This window comes from Xenopus laevis, chromosome 1L, assembly GCF_017654675.1.
Source record: "Xenopus laevis strain J_2021 chromosome 1L, Xenopus_laevis_v10.1, whole genome shotgun sequence".
Classification (NCBI taxonomy): domain Eukaryota; kingdom Metazoa; phylum Chordata; class Amphibia; order Anura; family Pipidae; genus Xenopus; species Xenopus laevis.
The window spans coordinates 58,077,248-58,092,568 of record NC_054371.1 but is presented as its reverse complement, the minus strand read 5'-3'; the positions used below and the strand labels follow the sequence as shown (position 1 = coordinate 58,092,568).

The 15,321-nt window shown below is 36.1% G+C and overlaps 1 protein-coding gene across 1 annotated transcript in view; it reads right to left on the bottom strand.

Moving 5' to 3' along the window:
• The window catches only part of dchs2.L (dachsous cadherin-related 2 L homeolog), a 172,107-nt gene that overhangs the window by 26,707 nt on the left and 130,079 nt on the right, over nucleotides 1-15,321 (bottom strand). The window contains exons 6-13 of the mRNA XM_041589424.1: nucleotides 15,088-15,275; nucleotides 14,490-14,589; nucleotides 12,796-12,953; nucleotides 10,603-11,443; nucleotides 8,617-8,856; nucleotides 5,326-5,460; nucleotides 3,440-3,649; nucleotides 24-881 (exon numbers count right to left, since the gene is read on the bottom strand). Coding sequence (XP_041445358.1) covers nucleotides 24-881; nucleotides 3,440-3,649; nucleotides 5,326-5,460; nucleotides 8,617-8,856; nucleotides 10,603-11,443; nucleotides 12,796-12,953; nucleotides 14,490-14,589; nucleotides 15,088-15,275 — 2,730 coding nt within the window. The remainder of the gene's footprint in view (nucleotides 1-23; nucleotides 882-3,439; nucleotides 3,650-5,325; nucleotides 5,461-8,616; nucleotides 8,857-10,602; nucleotides 11,444-12,795; nucleotides 12,954-14,489; nucleotides 14,590-15,087; nucleotides 15,276-15,321) is intronic.

The window sequence follows — 15,321 nt, the reverse complement described above, 5'->3', positions numbered from 1 at the left end:
GCGATGGACCACTTGGAACGAACCTGCTGCACTGTTTTCCAGAATAATGGCTTCATAAATGTTGTGCACAAAGGCAATTTCCTTATCCAGGCCTTGTACATCAATGATCACTAAACCTGTGACCGTGTTCGACGGGACGCCCAGATCCGAAGCTTCCATTTGGAGAACTGTACTACTGAATTCAGCTGGGAGGGGCATTTGTAGTTTCACTTCGCCCTTATCCCGGGTAATGTAAAAGAATGAATTAGGCTTTACTAAAGTATAGATCACTGTACCATTCAGACCCAAGTCCATGTCGCTGGCATGTACATTAGCTATAGTCTTGTTCACTGGTATTTTAGGCGAGATACGAACATGAATGGGATTTTCTGTAAAAACTGGACTATTGTCATTGACATCTTCTATGTACACCAGAACTTTTACAGTGGCACTTTTTGGGTTATGTAAACTGCAGTCACATGCCACAGCCCTAAATACATACTGGTGTTTGACTTCTCTATCCAACGTTCTTAAAGTCACAATATCTCCAGTTGTCCTGTTTATACTAAAAGCACCCCGAGTGTCATCGATTAAAGAGTACACAATTTCCTTGTTTAATCCTTCATCTGCATCGAAAGCCTGAAGTTTTAGAACGGCAGATCCAATCTTTAAATCCTCCCTGACAGATGTGCGGTATTGGCCCTTAGGAAACATAGGTGGATTGTCGTTTTCATCCAAGACTGTAATGCGAAGCTTGGCAATGGTGCTTCTATGAGGACTGCCCAGGTCACGGCATTCCACAGTAATGGTAAAACTGCTGACATCCTCTCTATCTAAGGTGCGGGTGGCCCATAGCTGTCCTGATGTGTTATTAATAGCAAAGTATCCGCCCATGTTTCCATCTGGAAAAAAACCCCAAAAGAACACATGAACGGTCACAAGAACAGAAACGAGTAGCAAGTGGAAATATATGTGACGGTAGCACCATACAAATGGGTTAACTGTAATAAAAAAAAATCACATTTCAGTTTGTCGAACTGGAGCATTTAATGCCTTTGGCACATGACTGCCGGAATTAAAAACTTAATTTTATTTGAAGCAGTGGGTGGCATGGACAGTCAGCAACTACAGGATGTCTTTAGAGTGAAATGACTTTGGCAGACGCCTATCCTCCTTTGCACCACACCTTATAAAATGCCTGCCTTAATGTGCTGCTCTATCAAAACAACGGCTTTGCTTCAACCACTAAAGAGTACATCAGGTTTCAAAGTATGGGATATTGGTTCAAGCTTATATTTTAATAAAAACATACATTTACATATGCTGATGGTGGCTCCCTAGTCTGAATGAGACATGTTTCTAATACATCTTTAGACTGCGGTTCCTCTCAATGTGTGCGGTTGAAAATATTCCGGCTACATCCATTGCTATAAACTGGTCAACTACTTTCTGGTTCATTCTTATTCAATGGCACATTTCTCAGGGTACGGTTAATGCTGAGCAGGTTTTCCAAGGGATTTTTGTTATTGGCCATGTGTGAATTTCGCAAGTTATTATGACTGTTGCTGAGTAAAAACAAGTGAGTAAATTGACTGCTCTAGTGTTTATGTGATAATATGGCCACCAGAGGCACTGTATCATTAATGTGTAAAAGATATTGTCCCTTTACCTTGGCAAATACATATATGCAGATAAAGAAATGGGGGATATTACAGATAGTCTTAATGGAACAAGTATATGCAGTTTCACCAAATCTTCTATTATGGGAATAATTATTCCTTTGTTTATATCTAATATATGCTTTAAGAACATGTCTTATTTTGTACCAATTAATTATGCCATATTCTATATGTAATAAACTCTTATAAACATTATACAGTGTGAAATGTGACTTTTCTTATTTTTCCAAATTTTGTGCATTTTTGGCTTTACAATACATACCACCCACAAAGGGCTGATTCATGAACATAGGTCCTAAATTTCACATAATTCTTAACTATAAGAATACAGTTAAATTAAAGGTTTTGGCAGGTCATCTATTTTTTTTAAGATGAAAATATGATAAGGATTTATCATGTGGATAAACTAGACATAACTAGACATTTATTAGTGAGGTCACTTGTAGTATGGATCTGATAATCCAGGATTCACTATAGACTTTTTATGTACTATGCATTGATCCAAGCATCACACTGAATATTACTGCCCAGCAGGAAAAGGTAATGGCTCATAACCTACAAAACTAAAATCTGTATCTATTTAACAAGGTGGTTCGCCCTTTAAAGTATAAGTAAACCTTTAAAACAAGAATGTAAAAATTAATGAGAGTGCTATTATAAGCACATTTGCAATGTACATTCATTATTTTATTTTTTTTAATTCCAAGATATTAAAGGATTCATGTAATGTTAACATGGATAATTTTTGTTACAACAGCGCCACTTGCTGGTCATTTTTCCGACCAGTCTGACCACCATGTAGTCAAGAAAGAAAGAGGGTTGGTCTCTGTTCTTCTGGTTAGGACTAGTCAGACTGGTCGGAAACTGACCAGTAGGTGGCGCTGTTGTAACAAAATGAATTCATGTTGACAGTACGTGTATCCTTTAATATATTGGAATTTAAAAAAATAAAATAATAAATATGCATTGCAAAGGTGCTCAGTATAGCACTCTCGTCAATTTTACATTCACTTGTTTTAAAGGTTTACTTATCCTTTAAATTAACTTCTAGTATGTTATAGAAGGTCCTATTCTTAGCAACTTTGCAATTGGTCTCCATTAAATATTTTTCTGCCTCTTTCCAGCTTTCAAATGGAGGGTCACTGAAATCAGCAGTCATCTGTGAGGCTACCTTTTTTTGTTTTGTTATTGTTACTTTTTATGACATCTTCCTATTCAGCCCATCGTCAATTCATATTTCAGTATCTTATCCAAATCACTGCCTGGTGCTAGGGTAAATAAGACCCTAGCAACCAGATAGCTGCTGAAATATCAAACCAGAGAATTGTCAAACAAATCCTAAATTACTAAAAAAAAACCACAAACAATAAAAAATGAAGACCAATTGCAAATCATCCCAATTTATACATCATACTAAAAGTTATTTTAAAGGTAAGTCACCTTACATATTCTTTCCTAATGAAGAATATGTTTTTCTTCCTCCTCCCCTAGTCCCTACTCTGTTGATGTTGACTCTGCTTGGGAACAAACAGAACCAATGGCAGCCACCGATTAGTAGATGTAATGAGCTATATGTGAATACACAGTTATTTCCTAGTTCTACAGCACTTCAGGAAGATGGTGTAATTAGCTGTGTATATTAAATTCAGAAAAGAAATAAATCATCTGTGCAATCTCCCCAAAAGCCAAAATCAATAAATAATGTAAGCCTACTGCAGACAATAAACAGTGATGTGCATTTAAACAGCTGTTGGGCCAGTTTAGCAAGCATAATTAATTACCAGTTATTTGGAAATGAACGCGGCCATTGTTTCCTGCATCTTTGTCAGCAGCCAGCACTGTGTGAATAATTCCCAGATCTTGGTTCTCGTGGACCCGAATCTCGACATCAGGAAATAAAATCTCTGGGGTGTGATCATTTTCATCTAATACTGAGCACAGAATGGCTGTTGTGCTGGAAAGTGGAGGGGATCCATCGTCTTTCACAAGCACTAAAAAAAAAAGGGAAAACAAAGTGGCAATCTTTTAAGTTAAATATAGTTTATACAGGACTTTAAAGTACAGGTACAGAACCTGTTATCCAGAATGCTCGGGATCTGGGGTTTGCCGCTAAACCGATCCATAATTTGGATTAAATAAACCCAATAGGCTGGTTTTGCCTCCAATACGTATTAATTATATCTTAGTTTGGATCAAGTTCAAGGTACTTTTTTATTATTACGGAGAAACAGAATGGCATTTTTTTAAAAAGTGGCTTATTTGGATAAAATGGAGTCTATAGGAGATGGTCTTTCTACTGTTTTCTAAATAATGGGTTTTTCAGATAATGCATTGCATACCTGTATATTGTTTTTAAATATATTTTGTGAAATATCTAGTTCTTTAAGATTATCTCTTAATTTTTTTTTCCATAATTTGGGTTACCATATGACTCAAACATTAAAAAAACTCAATAGGATTGTTTTGTACAAGGCACTATTTTATTATTGCAGAGAAAAGGGAAACAAATAAATAATATCAATAGGAGATGGCCTTCTCATAATTCAGAGCTGTCTGAATATCAGGTTTTCGAATAACAGATCCCATACCTGTACCATGTTAGGCTGTACTGTATTAAGTTTGGTGTTTCATCCCTTTTTAAACAAGACTATGGCATTAGGTTTGAGTACCATCATTTATATACTGAACTTATTAAACCAGCCTAAAGGTTCAGCCTCTCTATAGTAATAATGATTTATAATGATATATAATAATAATGACTTCAAACTTGTCACCGGAGTTTCCTATATTGGATTTTGTTAGGAGTCCCACACATGCTCAATGGGCTTTGAGCAGCTGTTGAGAAGCTAAGCTTAGGCGTCATTGCAAATCATCAAAAAAATAGGCCCAATATTTGGTTATAGCCCCTTAATTAGTAAAAGCTGTATGAAAACATTATCATCCCTCTGTAGTTCTACCAATATAGAGGAGAAAAAATGAACATCTGATCTAAATGGCACACTGTGATGAAGGTGTGGGGGGTTGGAGGTAGAATTTGCAAATATATGCCATAGGATAGGTAGACATTAAATACCTATATGACCCACAGAGATAATGTGAGTTATCATGAAACTATAATTTCTCAGTTGAAGATAATATAATCCACATTTAAAGGGCATGTAAAGGCAAAAAAATAAAATTCCATTTTTACTTTCTTTAATGAAAAAGAAACCTATCTCAATATACTTTAATTAAAAAATGTGTACCGTTTTTATAAGAAACCTGACTGTATGCAGTGAAATTCTCCCTTCATTTACTGCTGTGGATAGCAATTGTCAGATGGTCCCTAACTGCTGAGCAGGGAAACAATCATACTTATGAACAGCAGGGGAGGCCCCCAGCCATGCAGAACTCAAGCAGCTTTGTTGATGACGATCCCTAAGCAGCCCAGACCACACTGAGCATGTGCACAGTCTTAGTCTTGTAAAGATGTTTAACAAAGTTAGAAGATGACCCCCTGTAGCCAACTTTGAAAGCATAAATAATTTGTTTGATTAGGCTTGTGGTGCAGTAAGTTCATGTTTATATTTAGTATACAAAATACAGCATTTCTAGCCTTATTCTATTTTAGACTTTACATGCCCTTTAAACAAAATAAAAACATTAGTGCTTAATCAATCCTGGATACCTTCAATGACAAAATGATCCTGTTGTTCTCTATCAAAAACAGTTGCAGTTACTAACTCCCCGGTTTCCTGATTCATTCGAAAATGTCCATACGCCGGTCCTGGCATAATCTCATATGTGAGGACGGAATTGTTTCCTGTAGAAATCCAGTATATAATGAAATATTATATCAGTCAAGGGCAAGTGATTTGTATAATTATGCTTTCCTTGCACAGTAATGTCTACCAAGAAATAACAGAAAAATACATCTGAATTACATACATTTCTGTTTGTAATAATAATAATAAGTAATTTCTGTTGAGAAGTATAAATCACAATAATTTTTAATTAAAACACACATCTTATTCATGGGGGAGGGATTAAAATGATAGGCACCCCCAGTGAATAGAATAGCTATTCTGTATGGCACTTCAAATCAAAATTGTGTAAAACAGGTACTTGTAGCACAATCTATTCAAACGTGGCAACAGTGACCCCCTGTGGACAAATGGGAGTAAGCCGTAATGTTTAAAATGCGACTCAAAGCGCTTTTTTCTCTTCTTCCAAGGCTTTTTTTTAAGTACAGAGGTAAATGATTCTAATATTTATTTCCCTGGTTTTTCTTTGATGTTGCTGACATTTTACACAAAGTAATTAAATGTCATTTCTTCACAGTACTTAAAAATTAAAAATAAATCTCCTGCCATAGCTATAGTAAAGGATAAGAAAACCTCAGGGTGCTTTTCTAATTTACAATTTATATCAATTATTTGTTGTTGTTTTTTTTTTAATTTCAGGGATATTTAAATTTTTTTATTACCGTAACTGCAGATATAATTAATTTTGTAACAACAGCGCAACCTGCTGGTCAGTTCCTGTAACTGTACCGTCAGAGAGATAAACCTTCAGAAGGAAAGAGAGAAGTGTTCTGATATTTCCCTATCTAGGAAAGATATGGGGAAAGGTCGTCTTAGGCATCTGATATAAGGAGTTATATGCTGACTCCTCCTCTTCCTGTAGGTTTATAAAAGCTTTGTATTGTGCTTATAGAAAGGCTGGTTAAAAGGCTTAGTGAGGCCAGAAACATTGGTAATAAAATATCCTCTTGTTGCATTGGATCAGAATGCTAAATTGTTTCTAGTACAGGTATGGGACCTGTTATCCAGAATGAGCAGGACCTGGGGTTTTCTGGATTTGGGATCTTTACGCAATTTGGATCTTCATACCTTAAGTATTTTAGAAAATCATGTAAACATTATACAAACCCAATAGGCTGGTTTTGCTTCCAATAAGGGTTAATTATATCTTAGTTTGGATCAAGTACAAAATAATGTTTTATTATAACAGAGAAAAAATAAATAATTTTTGAAATTTTGGATTATTTGGATAAAATGGAGTAATTGTGAGCTTTCTGGATAATGGTTTCCGGATAACAGACCCCATACTGGTATATTGAAAATTGTATCCCATAGAAGTGGGATCCCAAGGTAAAGTAGCATTTAAATTTGCTTCCAACGCTACAAAGGGCACTGCATACTGTATGCTATGTAACCCTGTGTTTATTTCATTTCATTGGGTTATCAATGGTGTAGCCTTAATTCCAGTAAATTTTCCAGACACGGAGTAATTAGGCAATAGAATTAGATCCGTTGGTATAATTATTGGCAAATGAGTGGGACCCTCAAATAAAACTAGACAGATCCATGATCCCTAACTTCAGGTAATGGAGCAGCATCCAACTGTCTGGCCCACAGTAGTATGAATGAGATCTGGCCATCCATGTGTCTGGTCATATTTTACCTTATCCAATAGACTGGCCCAGCTATAAAATGGGTAAGCTAGCTGTACAGAATGAATATGAGCTGCAATAATAGGCATGTGCAGATGTCTTTGCTAACTCAAAATCATATGAGAAAGACGAGGTGAATTGGTAGGAATAAATATTAAAAAAAGAGAGAATTTTTGGTTTGTACAGAATGTTCATGTTTAAGAGTTTTTGGGCTATGTTTTTAGTGGTTTGTATAAAACTCAGTGTTCTGCAGGGCGATGCCATCTTTTAGCACCATGGAAAAAAGCAGAAACAGGAATGGTTCTGTCATTTGGAATTCTGACAATAACAGCATTGCATGCTGAAAAAAAGACCAACACCTCTCTCTCTCTACAATGAGTCCATTATAATATCTGGCTTTGGTTAGAATGACAAAGTTATGCAATAGTAAAATCACAGAAAATGATGCCAAGTAATATCTCAGCAATTAAATGACTAGTCCTCAAAGCTTAAAACTCTTGTGTTTGTACAATAAAGATACAAAAGGGCTTATTACTACAAGTAGTATACCACATGGGTTAATTGTGCCTAGCTCCATTGTGCTCATACAGCCTATTTGATGAAGTGCATGGAATTACATGCAATTGTGATCAAAGTTCAAGTATGGGATCTGTTATCCAGAATGCTTGGGACCTAGGTTTTCTGGATAATGGATCTTCCATAATTTTGATGTCCATACCTTCATGTAAACATTAAATAAACCCAATCGGATGGTTGTGCCTTCAATAATGAATAATTATATCTTAGTTTGGATCACGTGCATGGTACTGTTTTATTATTACAAGAAAAAGATAATAATTTTTGCAATTATGAACTATTTCATTACAATGGAGTTTAATGGGTTGACAGATGGCAAATACCATACCAGTAATACAGGACTCATGGAAACAAAAGAACCCAAGTATTAACACCTGCCTTTAGTGAATTGTGTGCTAAAATCAATATAGACACACGTGAGTGACACCATCTAAGTACACACCACACTGGTTAAAAAGGGCTGAAATACTTTACATGCTGCTTATTTTTAAGACTTCTTGGTAACAGATTTTGGGCTTGAATTACGTTTCTCTGTCATATGCAATGTCTGATTACTGTTATTTTTAAATGGAGATTATATGATGTGAATTCATTGACAACTCTGTAATTATTAAGTGATATGGGGTGTCAAAAATAGAACCCCGCTATTTAAAGCAAACATGCGGTCTGACTTACAGTGTGCAACTGATCAAAGCTCTCCTTGATAATGTTACATAAAGTTGGATAAGTGGATGAGGGTAGTCTAAAGGAGGGTGGGTTACTTTCAGTCTGTTTGATGTGGATTTTAAACATAACCTATATTGTTAATATATATATATTTTTTAACCTTACACCAAAGGGTCTCCTGAGTTTCAACCCTAGGTTAGCACCAAAGCTTTTATTCATGGCAACTAATGCAAACAATACAAAGTGTATATTACAGTAATGTATAAAAAAAAAATCACGCACCCAAATCATAGTCCACAGCTGTCACTTTTATGACAAATAGTCCAGGATCTTCATTTTCTGGAACAGCAGCCTCATACAGACCTTGCGGAAATGTTGGTGTCTGGTCATTGACATCAATAAGACTGATTGTTAATGTCTGTGTTGCAGAATGGGACGGGATTCCATCATCCAAGGCTAAGATGGTCAAAATATAATGGTCTTGGACTTCCCGGTCTACTTTAGAGTGTAAGGTCAGCCATCCTGCAAAAATAAAATTGTACACCAATAAAAAAAAACGACATTTGTTTAAACTGAGTGGCCTGCTCTGGGGAAAACAATTTTGCTCCTTCATGTATTGATTAGAGTAAACACATACTGGAACATTTACAGAAAGACAATGCAATGGAAATAAAATGGTTATTTTGTTTTCTGTGTGTGATGACCTTTTCAGATGTCAGATGTTGGCAGTATTAGTTCAGCCTGATTCCACATGCAGGGAATCACCTTCTCAGGGTTGATAGAAGTTTTTTAAGACAAGCAATAATGTGATTTTATCCCTGGCTGGTTTTGCTTTCTTTAGTGCCATGTAATATCAAATAAATGAATCATATGAACTTTTCATATGGAACATACTTAGCAACTATCAGGATTAGTGATTAATTAGGTATATAGTACATTTAATTGTTTCAGCACCCCAATCTTTGTTCAAGTTTTTAAATTGTTTTATTCAAATTTTTATGTTAACTTTGTAATTGCCATTACAAGTATGGGACCTGTTATTCAGAATGCTCAGGACCTCGGGTTTTCCGGATAACGGATCTTTCCCTAATTTAGAACTTCATACATTTAGAGGGTTATTTATCAAGCTCGGAATTTATCTCAGTATTGCTAAGATAAAAATCCTAGCAACTCCGAATTCCTGAATGAACCTTATTTATCATTCACAAAAAAAAAATCGGTTCGGGCATACTTCGAACCTTTGCCTGAAAAGTCTGACGGTTTTTTTTTTTGAGGTCCAAAAAATCGGAATTTTTCGGATTTCAGGTATTCGAAGCTTAATAAATAACCCCCTAAGGGGGGTTATTTAATAAGCTACGAAGGGAGTTATTTATTAAGCTTCGAATACCCGAAATCCAAAAAATTTGGATTTTTCGGGATTTATTAAAGTCCGATGGTATGAAAACTCTGAATCCGAAAACCCGGTATCTCAAAGCTCTTGGGGTCCTGTATTAGTCAATAGGGAACGTCCCTGTGTCTGCGCTGCTGTCAGTACCGATATCCGATGATTTTGGGGATTTTGGGCCAAAAAGTCAGAAAAATTTGTGTTTTTTGCGAAAAAAGTCCAAAAACTTCAGACTTTTCGGGCAAAGGTCCGAAGTTTGCCCAAACCTATTTTTTTGAATGATAAATAAGGTCCAATCTGGAATTTGGAATTGCTCGGATTTTTATCTTAGAAATACTGAAATAAATTCGGAGCTTGATAAATAACCCCCTAAGTCTATTAGAAAATCATGTAAAGATTACATAAACCCAATAGGCTGGTTTTGCTTCCAATTATGGATTAATTATATAATAGTCTGGATCAAGTACAAGGTACTGTTTTATTATTACAGAGAAAAGGGATATCATTTTTAAAAACTTGAATTATTTGGATAACATGGAGTCTATGGGAGACAGCCATTCTGTAATTTGGAACTTTCTGTATATATTTCCTCATAATCACTTTTAACAACAACTAAACCTTCTTTTGTTGAAACCATAGAGGTTAATATGTCTTTTTTATCAACTGTTCTCTTGCTTTAACTATATGTGCTTTTGGCCTGATGCAACATAGCAACTAGTATGAGCACTAACTGAGTATGCCCATTTGAATGCAAGAAAACTCTTCAGACTGAATGTGCTGTAATCTAAGACTAGTGTGATGGGGATGAACTAAGAAGTCATAACTAAACCAATAGGGTGTGTATGAGGTAGAGTTTGGGGTGCAGTTTTAACCTAAAGAAATACCTGTTGTTTCATCCAAAAGGAAGACCTGCCGTGCATTCCCATCTTTAATGTGAAATCCTACTTTTCCATTTCTTCCCTCATCTGGATCCTCAGCTGCAACACGATGAACAAGAGAGCCAATGTGTGCATCTTCCATAACTAGGGCAACTGGCAATGATACAATCTGTGGAGGACTGTCATTGATATCCTGAATGATAATCCTAACAATTAATGAGCTCCATCGGCGATGTGATATGTTGGCAGCTTGATCTGTTGCTGTTACTGTAAGAACAAATGACTCTGCAGTCTCTCGGTCCAGTTCAGTGGCGGTAGTCAAGGCACCGTCCCATTCATGGATAAAAAATGGATTCTGTCCAGTTCCGAGAATGTCTACGGTATACCTTATCCTGCTATTCTGTAAAGTGCCGTCTTTGTCATTAGCTTTAAAGGTATATAAAAGAGTTCCAACAGGTACATCCTCATCAATACCTAAAACTAAAAAGTGATCAGGGAACAATGGACGATGGTCGTTTATGTCTTCTATATAAATGGTAAGGAAAACAGAAATATTTGGAGGAGATATCTTATCACTCTCTTGCATGTCAATGCTTAATCCATGGTATGAAGTTGTTTCGAAATCTAGATGTCTAGAAACATATACATCTCCGGTGGAACTGTCAACTACAAAATGCTCCTTGTGTTCTTCATCAGTAAGCCTGTAATGTATTCTATTGCTCAATAACCACGTTTCTTCAGGAGAGATTACAGAGCCAATTTTGTGGGTAGGATAGGTATTTTCAGGCACTTTCAGTTTCCTTATTTTGGAATAAATCTTAGATTTCTCTTTAAATGCTGGAATAACCTAAAACAAAGACATAAGGTAAAATTGATTGCTGAGCATTAATAAAACCAGGGTTATATTTTTAAGCATTTCTACTCACCGTGTAAAGACATAAGACATTACAAATAGCATACACAACATATTAACATTTAATTTCATACTAATGACTAAGTGAATTAAAGCGGATCTTAACCCAAAATTTAATTGGTGTAGATTTATTCTGAGTGCTCCTCTGAGCTCTTTTGCAATTTATATAAAGTAAGTGGTTTCTGAGATATTAGCAGTTTTACAGTTCTCAGTTAAGCACCATGAGTAAGTTTACATGCATTCATCAATTAATTTTTTGGGTTTAGACTCACTTTAAGGCCTGTTATGGGGCTTTGGTTAGATAAAAAATGGACAACAGGAAAAGCGGGGCTATCTGGCACTCACAGGGTCAGAGGAATCCAAAGTGTCAAAAAATCAGGTAAAAAATGAGTTTTTATTGGTCAAAGTTAAAAATGTACATACATCTCCGAGGGCCCTACTCGTTGTGTACCTCCACAAGGTACAGCTCTACCCCTACTCTATTTTTCCATTCTATAACTCATGAATTGCTGGCTCTTTGGAAATTTTTAGCTGATGAACTCACCTTTTCTAATTCTCAATATTTATTAAGCACAAGCATTTTAATTAATCAATTTTCTACTAAGAATTGATTAATTTAAAATGGATTTATAATTAATTGGCTGCCCTGATTACACAGATCTGTTTTTTAATCAAATTCATGAATTAATTGATTGATATGTTAGCACTGAATTGATTTACACACTACTGTACTTTGTGTGAGGCTCTATGCACTTTTAATAATTGATGCACTATATAATCAATGTATTTAAATTTAAATCAACTCTAAGTAAATAATCGGAGAGTGTGGGGTTTAACTACTACTAAAAAAAAATATTAAGACACAAAGAATGGGAAGAGATACCGATCTGACTGATTATAACACAGAATCAGGGGATGCGTTGACCGACCCTATGTCACACTCACACACAAGCTGGGTCACTTGTTCATCCTGAACACAGCTGGGTCATACACGAGTCCACCAATAATCTTTTACATTGCTGTGATTCTAAAAGATGTGTTCTGAAGATTAACCTACTTTTAACTATTTTCATGAGACAATAAATAATACAATAGTACATAAGATTTGATGATAATATTCCTTTAATAGTTGATATGTTTGCATGTACTGGTGTACAGAAGATGTGGTTAGCATCCCATTAGGACTAACCCATATGTACTACTAAATCTGGGTATTATTCTATATAATTTAGCAATACTGGGTAGAACATGAATTGTGTAGCCCTAAGTCACATATTAATCCATACCTCAATATTAACAACTGCGTGCTCCACCAGCGGAGGGGTGCCTTGATCACTTGCTGTTACAGTTAGTCCATACTGTGGCCTTAGCTTTGCAGAAAGAGCCTGGGTTGTCCATATTTCACCAGTACTGGCATTAATAACAAAATGACCAAAACTTTCATCTGCAGGGAAAACATGTAAATGGATATAAAATGCAAATAAAAGGGGGAAAAGAAAGTTGAACATGGAGAGATGCAGCGAGGATATTGTCAAAGCAGTGAGTACATCATCTTTCTAAATCAAACCTGTCCTGGAATTCCAGACATATGATAGAATTTCATTAATTGTGGTTATTTTCTCGCTCCCTTGTGATATGGCCTTTTATATGTGTGGGCAAACTAAAGCTCCTATTTAAAAACTCAAGGGAAAAAAGTGATAATAAGTCCTCACATTAAAAGGTTTTTTTGCCTTGCCTGCAAATAAAATATGGATTACCCCTGCAGCAGGTGTGGGCGTTCCTAATTATGTATGTATACAGGCTAACCAATCAAATGTCTACATGCAGCTAAAAAAAAGCCAAATTAACAGCCGATCAATCTGGTGGCTCACTGCTTTCTTGCCAATCTTTTATAAGGGCTCGTGTGTCTTCCCTTGTTCTCCCCTTCAGATTCTCTCTGCCAGTGCTTTGATTTATCATTCTTTGGTGAACTAATACATGTGCAGAATAACAATGGCTGTTTAGGAACAGAATACCTTTGCTTTAATAACATTATGATCTGCTTTAGGGGCTGTGGGGAAACGGGTTCCTTCTTACACACATGGTGGACCTGTACAGTAGCCCAAACATTCTGGAATACAGTAGCAACCCTGCTCTCCGAGGTCCTACATTGCACCATACCAGCAACTCCTCACTCATTCTTGTTAGGCATGAAAATAAGAGCCTTACACTCAAAACAGTCTCGCAAACTAGCCACCCACATTCTCACGGCAGCGAGGTCATTATTGGCAGCACACTGGAAAAAACCACACATACCAGGACTACAGATGCTAATCACAAAAGTGAATTGGATCAGAGCAATGGAGTCAATCAGAGACCACCTACTGGAGCGGAGCTACGAAGGAGAGCTGGAGTGGCTTCCGTGGACCCATTATTTGGAAAACACTCAGTTGAGACCTGGTAATCTCCCCTAGGGCGCCCTATACATAGAGCGTATTTTTCTCCGTCTTAGTAGTCACTATGGAACCTGAACTAAAACTTGTACCCTTACCCTTCTTTCTTCTTTCCTCCTAAACCCACCCTCTTCCCCTACTGGTTTGACATACGAGCTAAACTACTGCACATTATTCTACCATTGTGCGCATTACTAAATCATATACATCTTGATGTCTAAATGCATACCACTGTACACTTGTGACAGACAATGTGACATTGTGCTATTCTTGTTTGTACTGTGCTTTCAGTATTATGACTGTTTGACCTATCTTTCTTTGAAAATCAATAAAATGTTCAAATGGAAAAAAAAAAAAAAAAAAAAAATAACATTATGATCTCTCAGAGCAATGTTTTTTTTTTTGAAGAGCAGATCAGATTCTTGAGCCACTGGAGGAACTAAGCAAATTTGGATTTCTTGAGAAGTTATACTTGTATATTTTGAAATGTATAAAAGAAATTGTACACATGAGCAGAATCATTGACTTCCTTTGCCTATTGTTCCTACCTGAGGCAAAGAAGTACACAATTGTTCCGTTGTTCCCGGCATCTGGATCCTTTGCATATACTGCTGCCACCAGCATAGGTTCTGCTTGGCCTTCCATGACCTTGACATTATAAATAAAATTAGATAAATAATAATAATAATAAATAAAATTATATATATATATATACACACACACACATATATAAATCAACGCAACAACTACGTCATTAGATCTGCCCCTTCCTCTATTACAAGAGCACATAAGCAAATACTTATAATTTGCCGTACCTTCCCTATTAATTATCGATTCCTGTGCTCATATATTGCACTATAATTTCATATAACAGACAATGCATTGCTACATCTCAATATTTACTCAGAATAACACTGATAAACACTGCATGCAGCATATAATGATTCTTTTTTTGGGGGAAATATTGACCATGGTTAGGTTTCTGACAATTGTTCAATATGGTTGCACTTTAATTTAAGCATTGCAAGCATATGTTTTTACCAGAAGAGGGCAGTCAGATCTCAGACATTAAATTTAATTTAAAATTCAGCAAGGGTGCAATTTGGGCCAACAGAAATACATGCAGATGTGAAAGAAGCGACAAACCTTGATGTGAAGCTGTTTTCCTAAAGGTAACTGAGGAAAATAAGGCTTATTGTCATTTAGGTCAGCTACTAAAATGTAAACCGTGGTTGTGGCATTGCGACGTGGTGATCCATTGTCAGTCACTAATACGTTGAGCTTATGGTGTGTTTTCCGTTCACGATCTAATACAGCACAATTTATAATTTCACCTATGAAAAAAATAACATTTAAAATGATGCCCCCCAGACTTGCATT